The sequence below is a fragment of the Camelus dromedarius genome, chromosome 8, assembly GCF_036321535.1.
Source record: "Camelus dromedarius isolate mCamDro1 chromosome 8, mCamDro1.pat, whole genome shotgun sequence".
Lineage (NCBI taxonomy): Eukaryota > Metazoa > Chordata > Mammalia > Artiodactyla > Camelidae > Camelus > Camelus dromedarius.
The window spans coordinates 75,353,664-75,374,878 of NC_087443.1; the positions used below are offsets into that span (position 1 = coordinate 75,353,664).

At 51.3% G+C, this 21,215-nt stretch overlaps 1 protein-coding gene across 1 annotated transcript; it reads right to left on the reverse strand.

Moving 5' to 3' along the window:
• Window positions 1-11,197: 11,197 nt before the first annotated feature.
• Window positions 11,198-18,496, reverse strand: SPADH (spermadhesin family member). Its single transcript, XM_031461926.2, has 5 exons — window positions 18,451-18,496; window positions 14,879-14,908; window positions 13,885-14,020; window positions 11,889-12,076; window positions 11,198-11,202 (listed from the first exon to the last, which is right to left on the reverse strand). The coding sequence occupies exons 1-5, from the start codon at window positions 18,494-18,496 to the stop codon at window positions 11,198-11,200; spliced, it is 405 nt and encodes a 134-aa protein (XP_031317786.2).
• Between the last annotated feature and the right edge of the window lie 2,719 nt (window positions 18,497-21,215).

Sequence of the window (21,215 nt, forward strand, 5' to 3'; positions counted from 1 at the left end):
GAACTGTGAGGAAATATGACATATTCTAGTAGTAATAAGCAGGGAGCTTAACCGCTGAAGCAGAATTAGCCTTGTATTCTGAGAGGGAAAAACTTCCAATTTGCTTCCTCCTTTATTCATCAGCCAGGGGAGCTTTGAGTGACGAGATGGCTCAAGGCAGCTTCCCTGTGTTCTAATTGAGCTGGAATTTCCTTCACACTGTGAACCCATTAGGGCCTCTGTAAAGAAAGATATGGGTTGGAGAGGACAGGAAGTCCCTCCATAATCTGTAAGAAAAAGCTCAGTGATGCAATAATAATAGAAAGTTGGCCAAAAGATATGGATAAATCGGCATTTCACGAAAGAGCTGCAGTTGGACTAGAAACATAGGAAAAGTGGCCAAGTCCGTTGGCACCTGGAGAAACGCACATTCTTAAAAAAGATAATATTTCAAGTATTTTTAATCAGCAAGATGTTTTGAAAGAATCAGTAAAACCCAGAGTTGTTTAGATTTAGATTTCAGAAAAATGGACTCCCGTGTGCTGCTGGTTGCTGTGTGACTGGCAATGCTCCTTGGAAGGCAGTTGGGCTGTCACTGCTTTTTATAGATGAATGACTTCCATTGTAATGGACGGAACATGGTTTATGTATCCATCCATCAGTGGATGGTCATTTGAGTTGCTTCTCTCTTTGACTCTGATGAATAAAGCTGCTATGAATATTCATGCACAAGTATCTCTTATGGACATATATTTTCATTTCCTTGGGTAAATACTTAGTGAAATGCTGGGCTTATGGAAACTCTTTGTAACCAGTTGGGAAACTTCAACTCTGTCTTCAACAGGGGCCTGAACGGATCATGCGGTCTTGTTATTTTAAAGAGGAAAGTCGACTGTGTACACGTGTCATCCTCGTGGATACACCCACTACGGCTGCCCCCTCAGCTCTGACTCCCACCCAGAGCAGACGGGGGCTGTTTATGTGCTTTTGCCCCTAGTGACACAGGAGGGCTCCCAGAGACACCAGGCAGCCAGGAGGTCAGACCTCATCCTGCTTCTGTCACTGTCACCCTGTGACGTGGGCCTGTCCCTTGGTCTCTGGGTCCCCGTTCCTCCCCTGTCCAAGCTGTTGTGAGGCTTACGCAGGTTCATAGAGGTGGAAGTGCTGGACCTTAACCCCAGGCGGGAGGGTCCCCAAACAGGAGGTCCCAGTGGCCTGTGGCCAACTTGTCACCCTTCACCCAGGACCACAGAAAGAGGAGAGGAGGAGAAGAAACTGGCCACGCTTCCCAGTCCAGGTGAGAGAGGAACAGGGAGAGTCTGAGGGAGACTAGTGGTGACAGCAGGTCCCGCCCTTCCCTCTGAAACCAGGGCTCCCTCGGGGCCCTGAGCTCCTGCAGCGCTGCTGGCCTGGGCCCCGGGGGGAGGGGCGGGGACCAGGTGGCAGCAGCTGTCTATATAGCCTGGGCCCAGGGCCAGGCTCACTCCTGGGGCTGCTGCCAGGCCTGCTGAGATGGAGCTGTCCCGCGCCATCCCTTGGGCCTTGCTGCTCAGTACAGGTAAAGCCTGGCCCCGAGTCCCTGGGTCCTGGGCCCCTCTCTGCTTCCTGTCCAGCCTAGGGATTCTGTAGAAATTGATTGATGCTGACAAAGAAGCTCTGGGAGTGATAGTCTTCAAAATACTCCCCTCCAACAAACTGCCTCCCTCACCCTGGGCAGCGGGGGAGGGGCCAGCAGGATGCCCAGGATCCAGGGGCTGAGGCCACCAGGTCTTATAAATATTTTCTGAGCTCCCCTGTCCCTGTTTGGATATTTGTTTCATGGGCCTCCCTGGCTCCCTGCTTCCCTCCTGCCTTAAGCAAACGCACCCTGGGATGTCCTGTGGGGCAGCGGGGCACAGATCAGACAGGGATGAGGTCAATCAGATGTGGCTTTGCTGTGGAGGTGTTTTCTGAGGTGTGACTGGGTGGATGCTGGAGGGGGGACCCTGGCTTGAACTGAGTTGGAGGGGTCACCTTAGGGGGACATGGGGTCCCTGGAGAAGCCCCACAGCAGATGGGATCTCTCTGCCTCTGTCCCCAAGGACTGAGACATGGCAGCAACTCAGGTTCAGGGATGAACAGCAGGAAACAGCAGCTCCCAGCAGGGGCTGAGGGTGTCCTGGTGTTATGGAAATGACAGGCCAGCCAAGAAACAAGCACCACTCAGAGGGCTGGAGTACTCAGATTTATTAAGCCTGCGGGCTCAGAGGGGCTTCTGCTCCGAAGCTCTGAGCACCTCCAAGACGTGCACATGAGGTTTTATAGGGTTAATTACAAATATGGGGCTATTAGGCAATAAGGCTCAAACAACAAAAAGCAAGGAATCAGTACACTGGAGCTTATCAATTTGGAACAGATCACGTTACTGACACTTGTTGAGCTTGGATTTACGAGTTAGCTTGTTAGCCCAGTAAACTGACACTAAACTTCAGATTTATGAGTTAGCCCGGCAGAACTTAGATCAGTAAACCAACACTTATCACACTTAGATTTGTGACTCAGCTTGTTAGCCCAGCTGGGCTTTTCCTTCACACTGGCAGGAGAGGCACTCGCCCTACAGAGAGCTGGGTGCTGGGACTGCAGTGAATTCAGCAGGGGGACCAGCTCTGATTCCGGATGCTGGGAGGGAAAAAGGCGTCCATTTCTTCAGGGAAACCTTGATCTCTTTCTCCCTCGTTCGCTCTCTCTGTCCTGCTCTGTCCTTCTTTTCTTCCTTCCCCCTTTTCTCTCCTGCTCCTTCTTTTGTCCTCTTCTCACTCATCTGCTGTCCCTGCTCCCCTCACCCTCCCCTCTCCTCCACTCCTCTACCCACCTGGCCAGATACATTCAAAACCCAGTGCCCTCCTCTGTCTGCCCTCCTTGGTGAAGGCTATTAGCCAGATGGGGAGGACCGTCACCTGTCCCTCCCAGATAGCAGCTTAAGGCTTTGGTGCAGATCAGCGCAATCCAAGGGGCCTCCAAACCACAGACCACGGCGCCCTGACGCCGTGGCTGGAGGCAATCACACATGCTTTATTGTTTCGGGTGAGGTCAGCAGCAATGGGCAGCTTGCTAAGAAGTAGGGGGGACTGGCTCGCAGCCTGAGAGACTCAACGCTGTGTGACCTGACGAAGTCCCCGGGCTCTCTGAGCCTCTGCTGAGGGCTGCCAGCGCCCTGGGGGCCGCTGGGCGGGCTGCCAGAGCCCTGAGAGGCCCGTGGATATACACCGTGTGCAAACGTGGGGGCGCTCACGGCGGAAGCAGGAGTGTCCCCTGAGGGGACTCACAGCCTGAAGCGGGGTTTGGCTGTTAATCTGAGCTGCAGGGGAGGAAAAAGCTCTCCTCCTCCCTCTCAGGGTCTCTGCGGAGCCTAAGAATTAAGGTGACTTAGTAGCACAGGAGAGGAGCGCACATTGTGCCAAGTCTTTCCTTGTCCCTGGGCCCGGGGTCTTCACAAACCAGGAAGAGCTGGAGAAGCGACCAGAGTAGGAACCCTTATGCCTTTTAGACATTTGGGAAGAAGATGACGGACAAAGGGCTGGGGCTGGGGGCGGTCGGCTGTGGGCGGTGAGGGCTGTGCGGGGGGCCGAGAGGAGGAAAGGGGGAGGCGGGCGGGGCGTGAGCGCAGACCCCGTCAGCCGCCCGCGGGCTCCTGCGTCCTCCCCCGCTGGTGCAGGCCGGCCGCCGCGCCCCCGCTCCCGGGAGAGGCCGTGCGCGGCTTGCCGGTGGAAGCGGTGCGTCACAGCCCTTCCTGCATCTGCTGTGTTTCAAGTGCCTTCTGACAAATCGACAGTACGCGAAGGTGGCACGTTGTGGGGTCCCACAAGGGGCCTCATGTTCTCCTTGTTTCAAAGCCTGGACGTCAGGTTCCAGATCAGAGGAGTTCCCCGTAGATGAGGGTCCAGGACGCAGACATCCCGGGAAGTGACACGGGTGTTTGGGTTCTTCCCGTGAGGTCTGCCTTCACGCAAACCTCTGTTTATATCTTTCCAAGTAATATTGATGGACACCCTGGGGTGGGGAGGTTTCACTGGGCCCCCCAGTCCAAAGCTACCTCAGGGTCCAGGAAGGGCAGCTGGAGAGGCACCTCCAGTGTCCTGGTTGACATTCATGGTCAAAGAGTTTCCAGAGCATTTGTTGATTCCTATTTACTGAGGAAAGAAGTATCTGGTTGGGGGAGGAAATGATTGTCATGAAGCGCTGACAGTGGCGGGTAACTTAGCGAGAACGTCCCCGGGCTGGGCACGGAGCCAAGTACGTATGGATTATCCTCCAGAACCTAGCAGGGCAGTTACTATTAAATTCCCATTTTACAGATGAATGGACTGAGGCTTAGGGAGAGTAAATAAATTGTCCAAAGCCATCTAGCTCTCGTGGCCACAGGGCTGTGACCCAGGGCCCTCTGATTCCTGAGCTGTGCTGTGTCCACTGGTCAGTTCAGGAGGACAAGCCTCAGGGTACGTCAGCCCTGGTAGGGGTGTGATTGTCATCGGGGTCTTGATCCAAGCACCTGACTCAGGTCCCTGATACAGTGAAACTTTCTTACATTAAGATGGTTCATTCCTCTTCAGCTGAAAATTTTATTCAATTCATTGTATCCATCACCAAGTTGATCATTGATCTAAATAAAGAATTTACATGAAAAGTTCAGGTTAATTAGGGTGATCAAACGTCTTGCTTTGGTCAGGACTGAGAGGTTTCTCAGGAGAGGGGACTTACAACACTCAAACTGGGAAATTCTGGGGAAAACTGGGACTCGTTAATCTCCCTCCTCAGAGCCGACTTCTGACTTGGCTCCAGACTGAACCATTGCAGTAGACTCAGTGGGGTTGGAGAAATGAGGAGAAAGGAGTCAATTGAGCGAGTCCTTGACGGCTGAGCGCCAGACCCTCTTCCTGCCCTTCCCCTGTGGGACCAGGTTCTTCTGGGCTGGAGGACAGCCACGCTCTCTCCTCCCGGTCTCAGCCCCACCCCTTGAAACTCAGCCCCTCCTCACAGCTTGGGCATGGTCTGTGCTCAAGCCTTGATTCATCAGTAACTTCCAACTTTTCTTTTTGTTCTTCTCTTTTGATGTCTTTTCAGCCACAGCGATTTCAAATGACTGGTACCCCAGTAAGTGCAGACACACTATTTCACCATTTCCTGCTTCCCACACAGAGATGTGCTTTGGGACTGAAGTTCAAATGACTCTCCTGGAAGCGCGAGTATCCGCTGGCCTTTTTGGTCAAGAGAACTTGGTGTTTCTGAACCTGACCGTGTGCTCCACTCTTCTCAATCCCTAAAGTTCCCTCTCCCCTGACTTCTCAGGGCTTCCACCCTCCCCTTCCCCCCCCACCACACCTCCTCCGCAGCCCAGGGGGCCTCCTCTGCCGTCCTGCCCACAGCCTCACCAGGCAGGGAAAGGAGCCACCTCTCCACGGAGCAGGTGTCACAGGAGGATGGAGCCTCCTCCAGATGGCTGGAGTCTGGTGGGGGCTGAAGGGCGTCACGTGTTCAGTGTCAGGACTGAGCGCATAGACTGGAGAGGGAGTGAGTGCAGAGGAGGGATGCTGGCCAGAGGGGAAAGGTTTCCTCCTAATGTGGGTGCCTTTTCAATAAACTGACTGATTTACATCATGATCTGCAGGTCGAGGCATAAACATGAACTCATTTGATCCTAAACACCCCGGAGGAACCTGCTGCTTTTATCCTCAATTGATGAAACTTATTTTTTGATGAGGTGTTCAGTTCTTCCATTTTCAGCTGTCAAAACAAAGTGTACTAATGAATATGGGTCCCTTTAAGATTCTGAAAAGAACAAATATGAGAAAAGAAGAGAAAACCATATTCTGTGGATTATCGGGCTTGGATCTTGGATGCTGGGTTGTGATCAGGGGACTGGGAAGTTAGGATGACCCTCAGGGGTGCGGGCCCCAGGGGTGGCACGGTCCCCCATGGGCTTGGTTCTGCTCCCGGGCGCCTGAGATCCTTCCTTCCATCGTAGATTACCATGACTGTGGGGGCCACCTCAGAGGCCAGTACGGCACAATCTCCACCTATGAGGGGCCGGAAACTGAGTGTGTCTGGACCATCCAGGTGGACCCAGGTTACCAGCTTCTCGTGATAATACCCTTTCTCAAGTGAGTGTTCAGGTGTATGAGTTTTCTCTTCTGATGTTATAGTTTTACGGGAAGGTGTCCCTCCTGGCCTCTTCCAGTTGCCCCCGTACCATCCAGCACACACATCTAAACACATCCTGGCACCATCTCACTCTCCAATGAAAACCCCTCGATGGCCCTGTGCTATCTAAATAAGTTTTAGTCTTCTTACATGGCATTCAAATCCCTTCCTGATACAGCTGGAACTCCCCTCCCTTCTAACCTCTTTTCCCCTCTGCCTGGAACGCATCCTTCTACGTCTTCCAGACTCACCTGCTGCTGCATAGGGGCCTCATTTGGTATTTCATGATTTAGCTTGAGGATGGACTTTTCCATAACATGTGAAATTCCTTTTTTGACCGTGCCCACATGTGGGCAGATCTTTCTCTGATTTTTCCCCCATCCGTTACCCCATGCAGATTCTGGGTGGAATTTACAGCATAACATCACTCCTGCCTACATCTGAGTTTCATGTACAAGAAAGGGGGTGTATTTTTTTTAACTAATAAGTAAATAAATAAATAAAAGAATGAATAAATATTCAAAAGAGTGAATGAGGTGATACAGGCACAGAAGGCAGTTCTGACGGAGCAGTGAGTGGCAGCATTTCTACAGCAGATTAGTCTTCATAGATTTTAACACCGGAGCCCCATTTTGGTAAATTGCAGACCAGGTGGCACACATCCCACAGTGGGGTTGGCATGGGTGATGCTATCTTGTGAGGAAGGGGCTGCTGCGCCTCCAGAACTTTCGCTATGTCAGGACTTCCACCAGTTCAAGAGCTGCTCTGTGGGAGGAGGGCAACCTAGAGGTGCCTGCCTCACAGTAGGGTTTGGACCCTCTACCCAAACCACAGCCCAGGGGTGAAGAATTTGGGCATTTCCTGCATCACCATTTCTAAGTTCTTCTGTAATCTCCTCATTTTGTCTCTTTGACCTTTACAAAGATCAGTTTTGCATCTGACTGTCCTTGGCACCAGGGAAGGAATCAGTCTGGCCCAGAGTAAGCTAGTGTTAAGGGTCTCAGGTGTGTCCTGGTGAGATATCCCTCCTTTGTCTTGTTTTCAACCAGAGAGGACTGGTGCTCCCTCCTGTGTGGGAGACATGCTGGTGGCCGAGTGAGGATGACAGGCTGGGGACCAGGTCTTGATGAGGAGAAGGAAGAGATGGGAATCCTCAGCAGGACTGTGACAATCCAAGGTGCACTTTGCCCATAGGAGGTGGAGAGCGACACTCCTCTCCCCTCTGCTGGGCCTGGAGGCCAAGCTGGGGTTGCGGGGCCCCATCTGACAGGAATGCAGAGGGTGAAACAGGAGTGGCATCACACACTCCTGTCTGGGCCCCTCACCTGACACAGTGGCTGTTGCCCAAGGAAACATTCCACAGGGTTGTCTCTGTTGTGATGCTTGAGGGGCCTGAAGGACAGTGGCTCCTGAGCCCAAAGTCCTGCCTGGACTTCCCTGGATCCCAGGAGATGAGGCAGTCACCTGCAGCCCAGGTGCATGGGAAGTCCTCTGGTGGAGGTGGGAGGGTCTTGGATGACCATCATTTTTTTCAGAATGATGACTCTCCTTCCCTGTGGCACCAGGCCTGGAATGTCTCATGAGCAAAGCTGTGAGACTGTGTGCAGGCCCAGGTCGGGGAGGCTGCCTGCAGGAAGGACCATGATTCCAAACGTTGATGTCTGCCTTTCCTTCTGCCCCAATAGCCTCGACTGTGGTAAAGAGTACGTGGAAATTCTAGACGGACCACCAGGATCTGAGAGCTTTGGGAAGTTTTGTCAAGGTTTAAGCATCACCAATCGTGGTTCTTCTACAAATATGACGGTCAAGTACAGCAGAAATCCCGACCATCCAGCCTCTTCCTATAAGATAGTGTTCCTTCGTGATCCACTAGGTGGGTAACAGGGGACAGGAACCTGCTGCTGTGCGCTCTTGCCTGGGCACAGCTATGTGGGAGTTGGGCATGTGGCTGTTCCCATAACTCTTGAAATAAGCTTGACCATCGCAGGGTGAGCGAGAGTCAGTGTGGTGCAGTGAGCCTCTCCAGAAACATCCGCCAGTTCGAGCTCAGCATTTCTGCATCCCCAGATTTTGCGGTTAGAAAGACCTGATTTGCAATTCTTTTACTATTTTATTTTATTTTATTTTTACAAATTTTATTTTTCATCTAGATGATGTGGCAATTTCCTCTCAAATATAAAATTTCTCTTCTTGATTTTATTATACCCCTTTGGCATTTTCCAGTGTATTCATTTTAAATGTGTTGTACACGTAGTATACTACACAAAATGTATATGTATATCACATATGTAGTTATATAGCAATTATATAGGTTATATATAGAGAAAGAGAAGAATGTATAAATATAGTATACTAGAGGAAATTTATATTATGTTTGCTATATAAATAATCCTGCACACAAATATATGTATGTAACCTAGAACAAACCAGACACAGTCCCTAAACATTGTTTGTTTGTTTGTTTGTTTGTTTCCTCATTAGTGACTACCTGAAATTTTCCCACACTTATCAAGTAGAAGAAAATGCTTTTTAAATCGACTTAACTAAGCTCTGGTTAAGCTGTCCTCCATCCCGCAGGCTAGCAATTGTTGCCTCAAGCTTAAGGTATACAAGCATTGCCAATGAGAACAATCTTCCTTGAAGACTCTTCTGGAATCAGCTGACCTCGAGGAGAGACATCTCCTGGTCACCTGTCTGATCACACCTGCTCAGCCCCTCCTGCCTCTGCATCCTTTCCAGCCTCCGTCTCTTCCTGCAAAGAAGAATTTCTTGCTCCTGAGCTTTAGATACTTGCCAGTCTTGTGTTTGGATCATTCTACTTACCGCTATGACCATTTTGAATAAAGTCTCTTTACCTGGGTCTGGATTTGTTTTTTTCAGTGTGAAAGTCCTCATTTCACAGGGTTGGTGCCTCCGGCATCACTGACAGTGACTGAAACCTCTTCTGAAGACCTTTGAATAAGAAGGATTCTCATTTGTCTGCAGCCTGTCTTGGGATGGGATCTTGCCAATATGTGATTTCTCTCATTTGCACAGGAAAAATCTCCACAGACACAGAACTGAGATGTTGGCCCGGCTCTCTGCTAAAATTTCTTGCAATAGATAAAGCATATTAAGTGAGGATGTGTTAAATTTATTCTAATTCCCACTAACCAACTATAAATTGCACTACATCAGAATCTCTTTTAAAGGTCTGAGAAGAGTGACACGTGAAGCCCACACGGTTTGTGGGGTCGTCAGACTCAGGTGATGCTGCCTTTATCAGACCAGGAGTTAGGAGGATCCGAAGTCACAGTGGTCCCTGTGCGTCACAGCCCCTCCTAGGCCTGGCACTGCCTCCATGTCCTTTTTTCTGTTTCAGGAGTAGGGGGGAGGTGGGGTCTCTCCGCAGACTTCGGGCAGGGTCAGAGGGTGGCTTGGGAGCAGCACTACCTGTGTCTGGACCACCCTGGTGAGGTCAGCTCAGCAAGCCACACTGGGATTTCCTTTCCTCAGGTGAGTTCTCTGCAGGAGGGTTCTCTTTGCTGATGTTGCAGATTCGGGGAAAATTCCATGCTGGTCTTACCCGCCTGGCCGTCCTCTCCCTTCTCATCTCTTCTCCCCTCTGCTCCCTCTCAGTGCTGGGCCATCACACACTGAGCTTTAGACACAGCAGACTGCTAGGCAGCTCTGGGCCTCTGCGCACACTGTCCACTTGCCATGAAAGCATCATTCCAACCCTTCTAGTCTCACCTGCCCATGGCTGAGGGTCCCCTGTTAGTATATCCTGGTCCAGGTGATGGGCTGCCTCGACCGTCACAGCTTCCTGACCCCTCCCAGGTGGACAGATCTCCCTCCTTCATCCCATTATCTACGTCCTGTAACCCTCTAGGTTATCTAACTGCTGAGTATCACGTGTTTGTTAATTGGATGGGTCTACCATTAAAAGACTCTTAACTTCAGGGTCCAAGTTGTAATCCTTAATGAATGAGTGGATGAGTGACAGCCACAGATGAGTTTTCAAAGTTCCAGTAAGGTGCTGCATTGCCATCCAGACAATTGTCATTGATGTTAACATGGGAGTCACATATCCTTGAACTGCAGGCTAAGTCAAACACAGCCCATAAAAGTGGATGACGTAATTTGTGTGTGTGAGGGTCCCTGTCCCTCCAGGCCAGGTGGTCCAGACACAGGTAGTGCTGCTCCCAAGCCACCCTCTGACCCTGCCCGAAGTCTGCGGAGAGACCCCACCTCCCCCCTATTCTTGAAACAGAATAAAGGACATGGAGGCTGTGCCAGGCCTATGAGGGGCTGTGACACACAGGGACCACTGTGACTTTGGATCCTCCTAACTCCTGGTCTGATAAAGGCAGCATCATCCGAGTCTGACGACCCCACAAACCGTGTGGGCTTCACGTGTCACTCTTCTCAGAACTTTTACTTTTAAAGTGATTCTGATGTGGTGCAATTTATAGCTGGTTAGTGGGAATTAGAATAAATTTAACACACCCTCACTTAATGTTCTTTATCATCAACCACAGTGCCACAAAGTTTAGCAGAAAACTGGGCCAGTGTCTCCCGTGTCTGTAAAGGTTTTTCCTTCACAGGAGAGGGAAACAGTAAAGAGACAACAACCCCATCCCAAGACAAGCCGCAGACAAGTGCAATTCCTTCTGATTTCAAAGACCTTCAGAAAGGGTTTCAACCATTCTCAGTGATGCCTGAGGTCCCAGCACAGTGAAATGAGGACCTCCAAACTAAAACAAACAAGCAAAAAAACAAATCCAGACTCAGGTAAAGAGACTTTATTCAAAATGGTTATAGCAGTAAGTAGAATGATCCAAACACAAGACTGGCAAGTATCTAAAGCTTAGGAGTAAGAAATTTTTCTTGGTAAGGGAGGGACAGAGGCCGGAATGGATGGAGGGGAGGGACGGGATGAGCAGGTGTGATCAGACAGGTGACCAGGAGATGTCTCTCCTCATGTCTGCTGATTCCAGAACAGTCTTCAAGGAATGTTGTTCCCACTGGCAGTGCACCCTTAGGCGTGAGGCAGAGATCGCTAACCTGTGGGATGGAGAGCAGCTTAAATAGCGTTTGGTTAAGTCAATTTAACAAGCATTCTCTTCTGATTGCTATGTGGGGGACGATTTCCGCTAGTCATTAACGAGGGAAAAAAATTCACTTTTGAGGGACTGTGTCTGGTTTGTTCTCACTTACATTATATACATGCATTCATATGTATGTTTGTATCATTAATATTTTTATAGTGAATGTAATATAAACTTCCAATAGTGTACTACATTTATGTATTCTGTATATCTATACATATATCTGCTATATAGCCACCTACTTCCTATATACCTACATGTGTGACACATACATACATTTTGTACAGTATACAATGTGTAATACACATTCTAAATAAATATACTGGGAAATACCAAGGGGATTTTAATAAGATCAAGAAGGGATATTTTATATTTGAGAGGAAACTGTCACTTCATCAAGATGTAAAGTCAAATTTGTGAAAGAATTTTCATTTCAGATCTTCCCATCCCCAAGATGTGAGGATGCAGAAATGCTGGGTTAGCAATGGTGGGTGTTTCTGGAGAGGCTCCCTGGGTCACAATGACACGCTCACCTAGTGATGGTCAACCTTATTTCAAGAGTCATGTAGACAGACTCAGCTCCAACACAGCCATGCGGACAGGGGAGGGCACGTCAGTGGAATGCTGCCCCCTCCTACCTACCTTGTGGATTCTTAAAGAAAATGATCTCATAGGAGGAAGCTGGGTGGTCAGATTGTCTGCTGTACTTGACTGTCATGACATTGGAAGAAGATCTATACTCCAAGTTTAGACCTTTACAAATCTTCCCATAGCTGTTAGATTCTGGTGGTCCATCTAGAATTTCCACATACTCTTTATTACAAGTGAGGCTGTTGGGGCAGAGGAAAGGCAGGTGTCACCTTTTGGAATCATGGTCCTTCCTGCAGGTGGCCTCCTCGACCTGGGCCTGGACACAAGGTCACAGCTTTGTTCACGAGACATTCCAGGCCTGGTGTCCCCACGGAAGGAGAGTCATTTTCTGAGGAAATAACAGTCACCCAGGACCCTCCCACTTCCACAACAGGACTTCCCCTCCACCTGGGCTGCAGGTGACTTCCCCATGTCCTGGGAAGCCCTCTTTAGGGGTCAGGGAAGTCCAGGCAGGACTCTGGGATCAGGAGCCACTGTCGTTCTGGCCCCTTGAGCATCACAATACAGCCAATCCTGTGGAACGTTTCCTTGGGCAACAACCACTGTGTCAGGTGAGGGTCCCAGACAGGAGTGTGTGATACCACTCCTGTTTCACCCTCCACATCCCTGTCAGGTGGGGCCCCACAACCCCAGCTTGGCCTCCAGGCCCAGCAGAGGGGAGAGAGGCGTCCATCTCCACCTCCTGTGGGCAAAGTGCACCTTGGACTGTCACAGTCCTGCTGAGGATTCCCATCTCTTCCTTCTCCTCATCAAGACCTGATCCCCAGCCTGTCATCCTCACTCGGCCACCAGCATGTCTCCCACACAGGAGGGAGCACCAGTCCTCTCTGGTTGAAAACAAGACAGGGGGGACAGCTTACCGGGTCACACACCTGGCACTCTTAATACTAGCTTGCTCTGGGCCAGACTGATTCCTTCCTTGGTGCTAAAAATACTGAGACTTGAAATCATCTTTGAAGAGTTCCAAAGGACAATGAGAGGAAATTTTCAGAAGAATCCGTCCTCAGAAATGCCTGATTCCTTCACCCCTGGGCTGTGGTTTGGGTAGATGGTCTAAGCCCTATTGTGAGGCAGGCATCTCTAGTTAGTCTTCATCCACTGAGCAGCTCCTGAACCTCGTGGGAGTCCTGACCCCGTGGAAGGTTTGGAGGGGAAGGGGCCCTTAGTCACAAGATAACATCACTTGTCACAGCCACCACCATGAGCTGTGTCACTTGATCAGCAACTGATGGGAGTCTAGCTCTCCTGTTCAAATATATGAAGACTAAATTGTTATAGAAATGTTGCAATTTATTGCTACATTGGAAATGCCTCCAATGGCGGTATCACTTCATTCACTTTTTCCATCATCATTCATTCATTCATTCGTATAAAAAAATTACTTGACTCCCCCAAAGACAAGACTCCCTTTATCATACACACAAACTCAGACATAGGCAGGAGTGATGTTATGCTGTAAATTCCACCTGCAGTTTTGCATGGGTTAATGGATGGCACACAAATCAGAGAAAATCTGTTCACCTATTGAGAGAGTCAGAAAATGTGTTACGGAAAAGTTCATCTTCAGGTGAAATCATGATACAAAATGAGGCCCCTATGCAGCAGCAGGTGAGTCGGGTGGAGGTGGAAGGATGCATTTCAAGCAGAGGGCAGTGTGGGCAAAGGCTTGGAGCTGCCCAGGGGCCTGGTGGGTCCACAGCTCCGTGTGTGACGGCTCAGCTCAGAGAGGGGGCAGAGGGGAGAAGAGATTAGAAGGGAGGGGAGACTCAGCTGTATCATGAAGGAATCTGAATGCCACGCAAGGAGACTAAAGTTTATTTAGATAGCACAGGGACATTGAGGGGTTTTCAGCAGCGAGTGATATGGAGTCAGGATGTGTCTAGACGTGTGTACCAGATGGTACAGGGAGAACTGGAAGAGACCAAGATGGACACCTTCCCATAAAACTATAGCATCAGCAAAGAAAACTCACAGCCTCAGCACTCACCGGAGATGTGGTATGTCCACAGCAACTTGGAATTCTGGGTCCATCTCGATGGTCCAGACACATTCAGTGTTTGGTCCGTAATAGGTGGCAATAATTCCATATTCTGTTTTGATGACTCCCCCACAGTCACGATGTCCTCCAACACAAGAAAGGACTCAGGTGCCTGGAAGCAGCACCAGGGCCACGAGGACCTGTGCCATCCCTGGGCCCCGCAACTCTGCTGATCATCCTCACTCTCTAGTTCCCGCCACCACAGCCCAACACCCACCATCCAGCCTGATGACGCACAAAAAGGTAGTTTTCATGTTTCACTGTTTTCAGAGTCTTAAAGGGACCCAGATTCATCACTACACTGTTTTGACAGCTGAAAATGGAAGAATTGAACACTTCTTCAAATACATTTTTTAACGAATGAGGATTAGACAGTATTTCCTCTGGAGTGTTTAGGATCAAATGAGTTCATGTTTATGCCTCGACCTGCAGATCATGATGTAAATCAGTCAGTTTATTGAAAAGGCACCCACATTAGGAGGAAACCTTTCCCCTCTGGCCAGCATCCCTCCTCTGCACTCACTCCCTCTCCAGTCTATGCGCTCAGTCCTGACACTGAACACGTGACGCCCTTCAGCCCCCACCAGACTCCAGCCATCTGGAGGAGGCTCCATCCTCCTGTGACACCTGCTCCGTGGAGAGGTGGCTCCTTTCCCTGCCTGGTGAGGCTGTGGGCAGGACGGCAGAGGAGGCCCCCTGGGCTGCGGAGGAGGTGTGGTGGTGGGGGGGGAAGGGGAGGGTGGAAGCCCTGAGAAGTCAGGGGAGAGGGAACTTTAGGGATTGAGAAGAGTGGAGCACATGGTCAGGTTCAGAAACACCAAGTTCTCTTGACCAAAAAGGCCAGCGGATACTCGCGCTTCCAGGAGAGTCATTTGAACTTCAGTCCCAAAGCACATCTCTGTGTGGGAAGCAGGAAATGGTGAAATAGTGTGTCTGCACTTACTGGGGTACCAGTCATTTGAAATCGCTGTGGCTGAAAAGACATCAAAAGAGAAGAACAAAAAGAAAAGTTGGAAGTTACTGATGAATCAAGGCTTGAGCACAGACCATGCCCAAGCTGTGAGGAGGGGCTGAGTTTCAAGGGATGGGGCTGAGACCAGGAGGAGAGAGCGTGGCTGTCCTCCAGCCCAGAAGAACCTGGTCCCACAGGGGAAGGGCAGGAAGAGGGTCTGGCGCTCAGCCGTCAAGGACTCGCTCAATTGACTCCTTTCTCCTCATTTCTCCAACCCCACTGAGTCTACTGCAATGGTTCAGTCTGGAGCCAAGTCAGAAGTCGGCTCTGAGGAGGGAGATTAACGAGTCCCAGTTTTCCCCAGAATTTCCCAGTTTGAGTGTTGTAAGTCCCCTCTCCTGAGAAACCTCTCAGTCCTGACCAAAGCAAGACGTTTGATCACCCTAATTAACCTGAACTTTTCATGTAAATTCTTTATTTAGATCAATGATCAACTTGGTGATGGATACAATGAATTGAATAAAATTTTCAGCTGAAGAGGAATGAACCATCTTAATGTAAGAAAGTTTCACTGTATCAGGGACCTGAGTCAGATGCTTGGATCAAGACCCCGATGACAATCACACCCCTACCAGGGCTGACGTACCCTGAGGCTTGTCCTCCTGAACTGACCAGTGGACACAGCACAGCTCAGGAATCAGAGGGCCCTGGGTCACAGCCCTGTGGCCACGAGAGCTAGATGGCTTTGGACAATTTATTTACTCTCCCTAAGCCTCAGTCCATTCATCTGTAAAATGGGAATTTAATAGTAACTGCCCTGCTAGGTTCTGGAGGATAATCCATACGTACTTGGCTCCGTGCCCAGCCCGGGGACGTTCTCGCTAAGTTACCCGCCACTGTCAGCGCTTCATGACAATCATTTCCTCCCCCAACCAGATACTTCTTTCCTCAGTAAATAGGAATCAACAAATGCTCTGGAAACTCTTTGACCATGAATGTCAACCAGGACACTGGAGGTGCCTCTCCAGCTGCCCTTCCTGGACCCTGAGGTAGCTTTGGACTGGGGGGCCCAGTGAAACCTCCCCACCCCAGGGTGTCCATCAATATTACTTGGAAAGATATAAACAGAGGTTTGCGTGAAGGCAGACCTCACGGGAAGAATCCAAACACCCGTGTCACTTCCCGGGATGTCTGCGTCCTGGACCCTCATCTACGGGGAACTCCTCTGATCTGGAACCTGACGTCCAGGCTTTGAAACAAGGAGAACATGAGGCCCCTTGTGGGACCCCACAACGTGCCACCTTCGCGTACTGACGATTTGTCAGAAGGCACTTGAAACACAGCAGATGCAGGAAGGGCTGTGACGCACCGCTTCCACCGGCAAGCCGCGCACGGCCTCTCCCCGGAGCGGGGGCGCGGCGGCCGGCCTGCACCAGCGGGGGAGGACGCAGGAGCCCGCGGGCGGCTGACGGGGTCTGCGCTCACGCCCCGCCCGCCTCCCCCTTTCCTCCTCTCGGCCCCCCGCACAGCCCTCACCGCCCACAGCCGACCGCCCCCAGCCCCAGCCCTTTGTCCGTCATCTTCTTCCCAAATGTCTAAAAGGCATAAGGGTTCCTACTCTGGTCGCTTCTCCAGCTCTTCCTGGTTTGTGAAGACCCCGGGCCCAGGGACAAGGAAAGACTTGGCACAATGTGCGCTCCTCTCCTGTGCTACTAAGTCACCTTAATTCTTAGGCTCCGCAGAGACCCTGAGAGGGAGGAGGAGAGCTTTTTCCTCCCCTGCAGCTCAGATTAACAGCCAAACCCCGCTTCAGGCTGTGAGTCCCCTCAGGGGACACTCCTGCTTCCGCCGTGAGCGCCCCCACGTTTGCACACGGTGTATATCCACGGGCCTCTCAGGGCTCTGGCAGCCCGCCCAGCGGCCCCCAGGGCGCTGGCAGCCCTCAGCAGAGGCTCAGAGAGCCCGGGGACTTCATCAGGTCGCACAGCGTTGAGTCTCTCAGGCTGCGAGCCAGTCCCCCCTACTTCTTAGCAAGCTGCCCATTGCTGCTGACCTCACCCGAAACAATAAAGCATGTGTGATTGCCTCCAGCCACGGCGTCAGGGCGCCGTGGTCTGTGGTTTGGAGGCCCCTTGGATTGCGCTGATCTGCACCAAAGCCTTAAGCTGCTATCTGGGAGGGACAGGTGACGGTCCTCCCCATCTGGCTAATAGCCTTCACCAAGGAGGGCAGACAGAGGAGGGCACTGGGTTTTGAATGTATCTGGCCAGGTGGGTAGAGGAGTGGAGGAGAGGGGAGGGTGAGGGGAGCAGGGACAGCAGATGAGTGAGAAGAGGACAAAAGAAGGAGCAGGAGAGAAAAGGGGGAAGGAAGAAAAGAAGGACAGAGCAGGACAGAGAGAGCGAACGAGGGAGAAAGAGATCAAGGTTTCCCTGAAGAAATGGACGCCTTTTTCCCTCCCAGCATCCGGAATCAGAGCTGGTCCCCCTGCTGAATTCACTGCAGTCCCAGCACCCAGCTCTCTGTAGGGCGAGTGCCTCTCCTGCCAATGTGAAGGAAAAGCCCAGCTGGGCTAACAAGCTGAGTCACAAATCTAAGTGTGATAAGTGTTGGTTTACTGATCTAAGTTCTGCCGGGCTAACTCATAAATCTGAAGTTTAGTGTCAGTTTACTGGGCTAACAAGCTAACTCGTAAATCCAAGCTCAACAAGTGTCAGTAACGTGATCTGTTCCAAATTGATAAGCTCCAGTGTACTGATTCCTTGCTTTTTGTTGTTTGAGCCTTATTGCCTAATAGCCCCATATTTGTAATTAACCCTATAAAACCTCATGTGCACGTCTTGGAGGTGCTCAGAGCTTCGGAGCAGAAGCCCCTCTGAGCCCGCAGGCTTAATAAATCTGAGTACTCCAGCCCTCTGAGTGGTGCTTGTTTCTTGGCTGGCCTGTCATTTCCATAACACCAGGACACCCTCAGCCCCTGCTGGGAGCTGCTGTTTCCTGCTGTTCATCCCTGAACCTGCGTTGCCGCCATGTCTCAGTCCTTGGGGACAGAGGCAGAGAGATCCCATCTGCTGTGGGGCTTCTCCAGGGACCCCATGTCCCCCTAAGGTGACCCCTCCAACTCAGTTCAAGCCAGGGTCCCCCCTCCAGCACCCACCCAGTCACACCTCAGAAAACACCTCCAAAGCAAAGCCACATCTGATTGACCTCATCCCTGTCTGATCTGTGCCCCGCTGCCCCACAGGACATCCCAGGGTGCGTTTGCTTAAGGCAGGAGGGAAGCAGGGAGCCAGGGAGGCCCATGAAACAAATATCCAAACAGGGACAGGGGAGCTCAGAAAATATTTATAAGACCTGGTGGCCTCAGCCCCTGGATCCTGGGCATCCTGCTGGCCCCTCCCCCGCTGCCCAGGGTGAGGGAGGCAGTTTGTTGGAGGGGAGTATTTTGAAGACTATCACTCCCAGAGCTTCTTTGTCAGCATCAATCAATTTCTACAGAATCCCTAGGCTGGACAGGAAGCAGAGAGGGGCCCAGGACCCAGGGACTCGGGGCCAGGCTTTACCTGTACTGAGCAGCAAGGCCCAAGGGATGGCGCGGGACAGCTTCATCTCAGCAGGCCTGGCAGCAGCCCCAGGAGCGAGCCTGGCCCTGGGCCCGGGCTATATAGACAGCTGCTGCCACCTGGTCCCCGCCCCTCCCCCTGGGGCCCAGGCCAGCAGCGCTGCAGGAGCTCAGGGCCCCGCGGGAGCCCTGGTCCTAAGGGAAGGGCGGGACCTGCTGTCACCACTAGTCTCCCTCAGACTCTCCCTGTGTCCTCTCTCACCTGGACTGGGAAGCGTGGCCAGTTTCTTCTCCTCCTCTCCTCTTTCTGTGGTCCTGGGTGAAGGGTGACAAGTTGGCCACAGGCCACCAGGACCTCCTGTTTGGGTACCCTCCCGCCTGGGGTTAAGGTCCAGCACTTCCACCTCTATGAACCTGCGTAAGCCTCACAACAGCTTGGACAGGGGAGGAACGAGGACCCAGAGACCAAGGGACAGGCCCACGTCACAGGGTGACAGTGACAGAACCAGGATGAGGTCTGACCTCCTGGCTGCCTGGTGTCTCTGGGAGCCCTCCTGTGTCACTCAGGGCGAAGGCACATGAACAGCCCCCCGTCTGCTCGGGGTGAGAGTCAGCACTGGGGGGGCAGCTGTGGTACATATCAGCCCGTGTGTGGTGTGTCCCCAGGTAGGACATGTGTACGTATTTGCTCTATACTTAAAATATTGAGACCACAAGGCTCATTGCACAGAGTGTCACACACACTTATAACCCAGCAGAACTGCCTGTGGCAACAGTCTGGCAGGTTCTCAACAGTTTACACAACACTCTCCGTGCTGCTCCGTGTTCCACTAGGTGTCTACCCAAGGAAATGAAAACGTATGCCCACGCAGAAACTTCTGCATAAATATTCATAACAGATTTATTTATAAGAGACAAAGAGTGGAAACAACCCAAACATCCATCCACTGATGAATGGATACATAAAAGGTGGTCTGTCCATACCGTGGAAGTCACTCAGCATAAAAAGGAAAGGCGACCTAACCGTCTTGCAAGGAGCATTACGAATCACACCCACCGGGAGTAGGTGAGTGTCCCTGTTCCTGACATTAAAGAAGTCTGAATTTTACCAAATCTTTCAAAACTCCTTGCTGATTAAAAATGCTTCAAATATTTTTTTAATGGACGTTTCTCCATTTGCCAGTGGACTTGCTCTCTCCCTACATTTCTAGTCCCTCTGCAGCTCTTTGTGAAATGCCTGTTCATCCAAATCTTTTGGCCAACTTTCTGTTGTTACTGCATCACTCAGCTTTTTCATACGGATTTTGGAGGACTTCCTGTCCTCTCCAACCCACATCTTTATTACAGAGGCCCTAATGGGTTCACAACATGAAGGAGATTCTGGCTCAAGCAGAACACAGGGAAGCTGCCTTGAGCCATCTGGTCACTCAGAGCTCTCCTGGCAGATGAATAAAGGAGGAAGCAAATTAGAACATTTTCTTCCACTAAGAATACAATGTTAACTCTACCTTAGTGGTTAAAGTCCCTGGTTATTACTACTGCAAAATGCAATAGTTCCTTGTAGTTCTCCTTTGATCTAGAATCTCCCTTTTCTGATGTTTCCAGGCACTTCTTACAGTCCCTTGCCCTCAAAACACTCCCTGGCCCTGGTCTGTGGGGAGGACAAAGGGTCTCCCCAGTTGGGTAAATGTCCAGATGGAGCAAACAGGGGAACCATGGGGAGAAGGCAGCTCCTCATCCTCCATCCCAGCCCAAGGAGCCTGCCTTCAGCTCCAGCGTGTCAGGCCTGCTCCTCCCAGCAGCGCCCGAGCAGGGCTGTGGCCACCTGGGGAGAAAAAGCAGGCACAGTCCCTTTGCCAGGGGACACTCAGGAATCAACGTCCTAGGTTCCTAAAGTCACAACATCCTCTGGAGGACACTTATAGGTCAACAGCAGATTTTGAGATTTTGTGTCCCTTGGATGTTTGTCCCTAAATGTCACACTAGTTTCTGAGGGCCCTGAACCAGCCCGGTTTCTCCCCTTCTAGGCTCCTCCCTGTGCATGGCCCCTGCCCCTGTTTCCTCTCCTCCGTGAGATGCAGCAGTTGTCTCCACTTTGCCCCTGAGTGTCCTCCATCCCATCAGAGCTTCCCAGCCACTCTCTCTCTGCACCATCCCCTGGATTGGTGTTCTCTCCCCCCAGCACCAGGCTCTCACTCTCACGGAAGGACTGAAGGGTGTGTTGGGCAGTGTGTAAGCTGCCCCCCAGCATGGATTCCCTCCGTGTTGACAGGGAACCACAATTTCATTCAGTTTCTGTTCCCGCCTGCCTGTTCCATGGGCCTTGGGAGAAGCTGAGCCCAGACCCAGCTCTGAGAACTGGCCTCAGTGGTGGAGGAGGTGCTGTGAGTGCCACCAGGAGGCTCCCCATCCTGGTCAGTGATGGTGCAGGAAGGAGCATGTCCCCCAAACAGGCCAGTGAAGTGAAAGGAAAGGTCTGGCTGCAGGGGAGCGGGGACATGTCTGCTCTCCACTTCCTACCAGCTGAGAGTGAAGCCAGCTCACAAGGGAGGCAGAGCAAGAGGATGGCGGGGATGCCAGTCCAGAGCCACCGGGCACCTTCACCCCCAAAGCCTGCACTCTCCCAGCCACAGGGTCATCCCCTGGCCTTGATGTTTAAGGCATTTGAGACGGGGTTTCAGTCACATGCAGCGCAAAACATCCTTACTTCTTCCAGGTCCCATGTATCCAAGAACAGAGAGGACATCAGAGAGTCATTAGAGAGAC

Coding starts and splice junctions, on each gene's coding strand:
- SPADH (XM_031461926.2), bottom strand. CDS start 18,496: ATGAAGCTGTCCCGCGCCATCCCTTGGGCCTTGCTGCTCAGTACAG. Junction 14,909..18,450: donor GGCCTTGCTGCTCAGTACAG/GTAAAGCCTGGC, acceptor ATGTCTTTTCAG/CCACAGCGATTTCAAATGAC. Junction 14,021..14,878: donor TTCAAATGACTGGTACCCCA/GTAAGTGCAGAC, acceptor CTTGTGTTGGAG/GACATCGTGACTGTGGGGGA.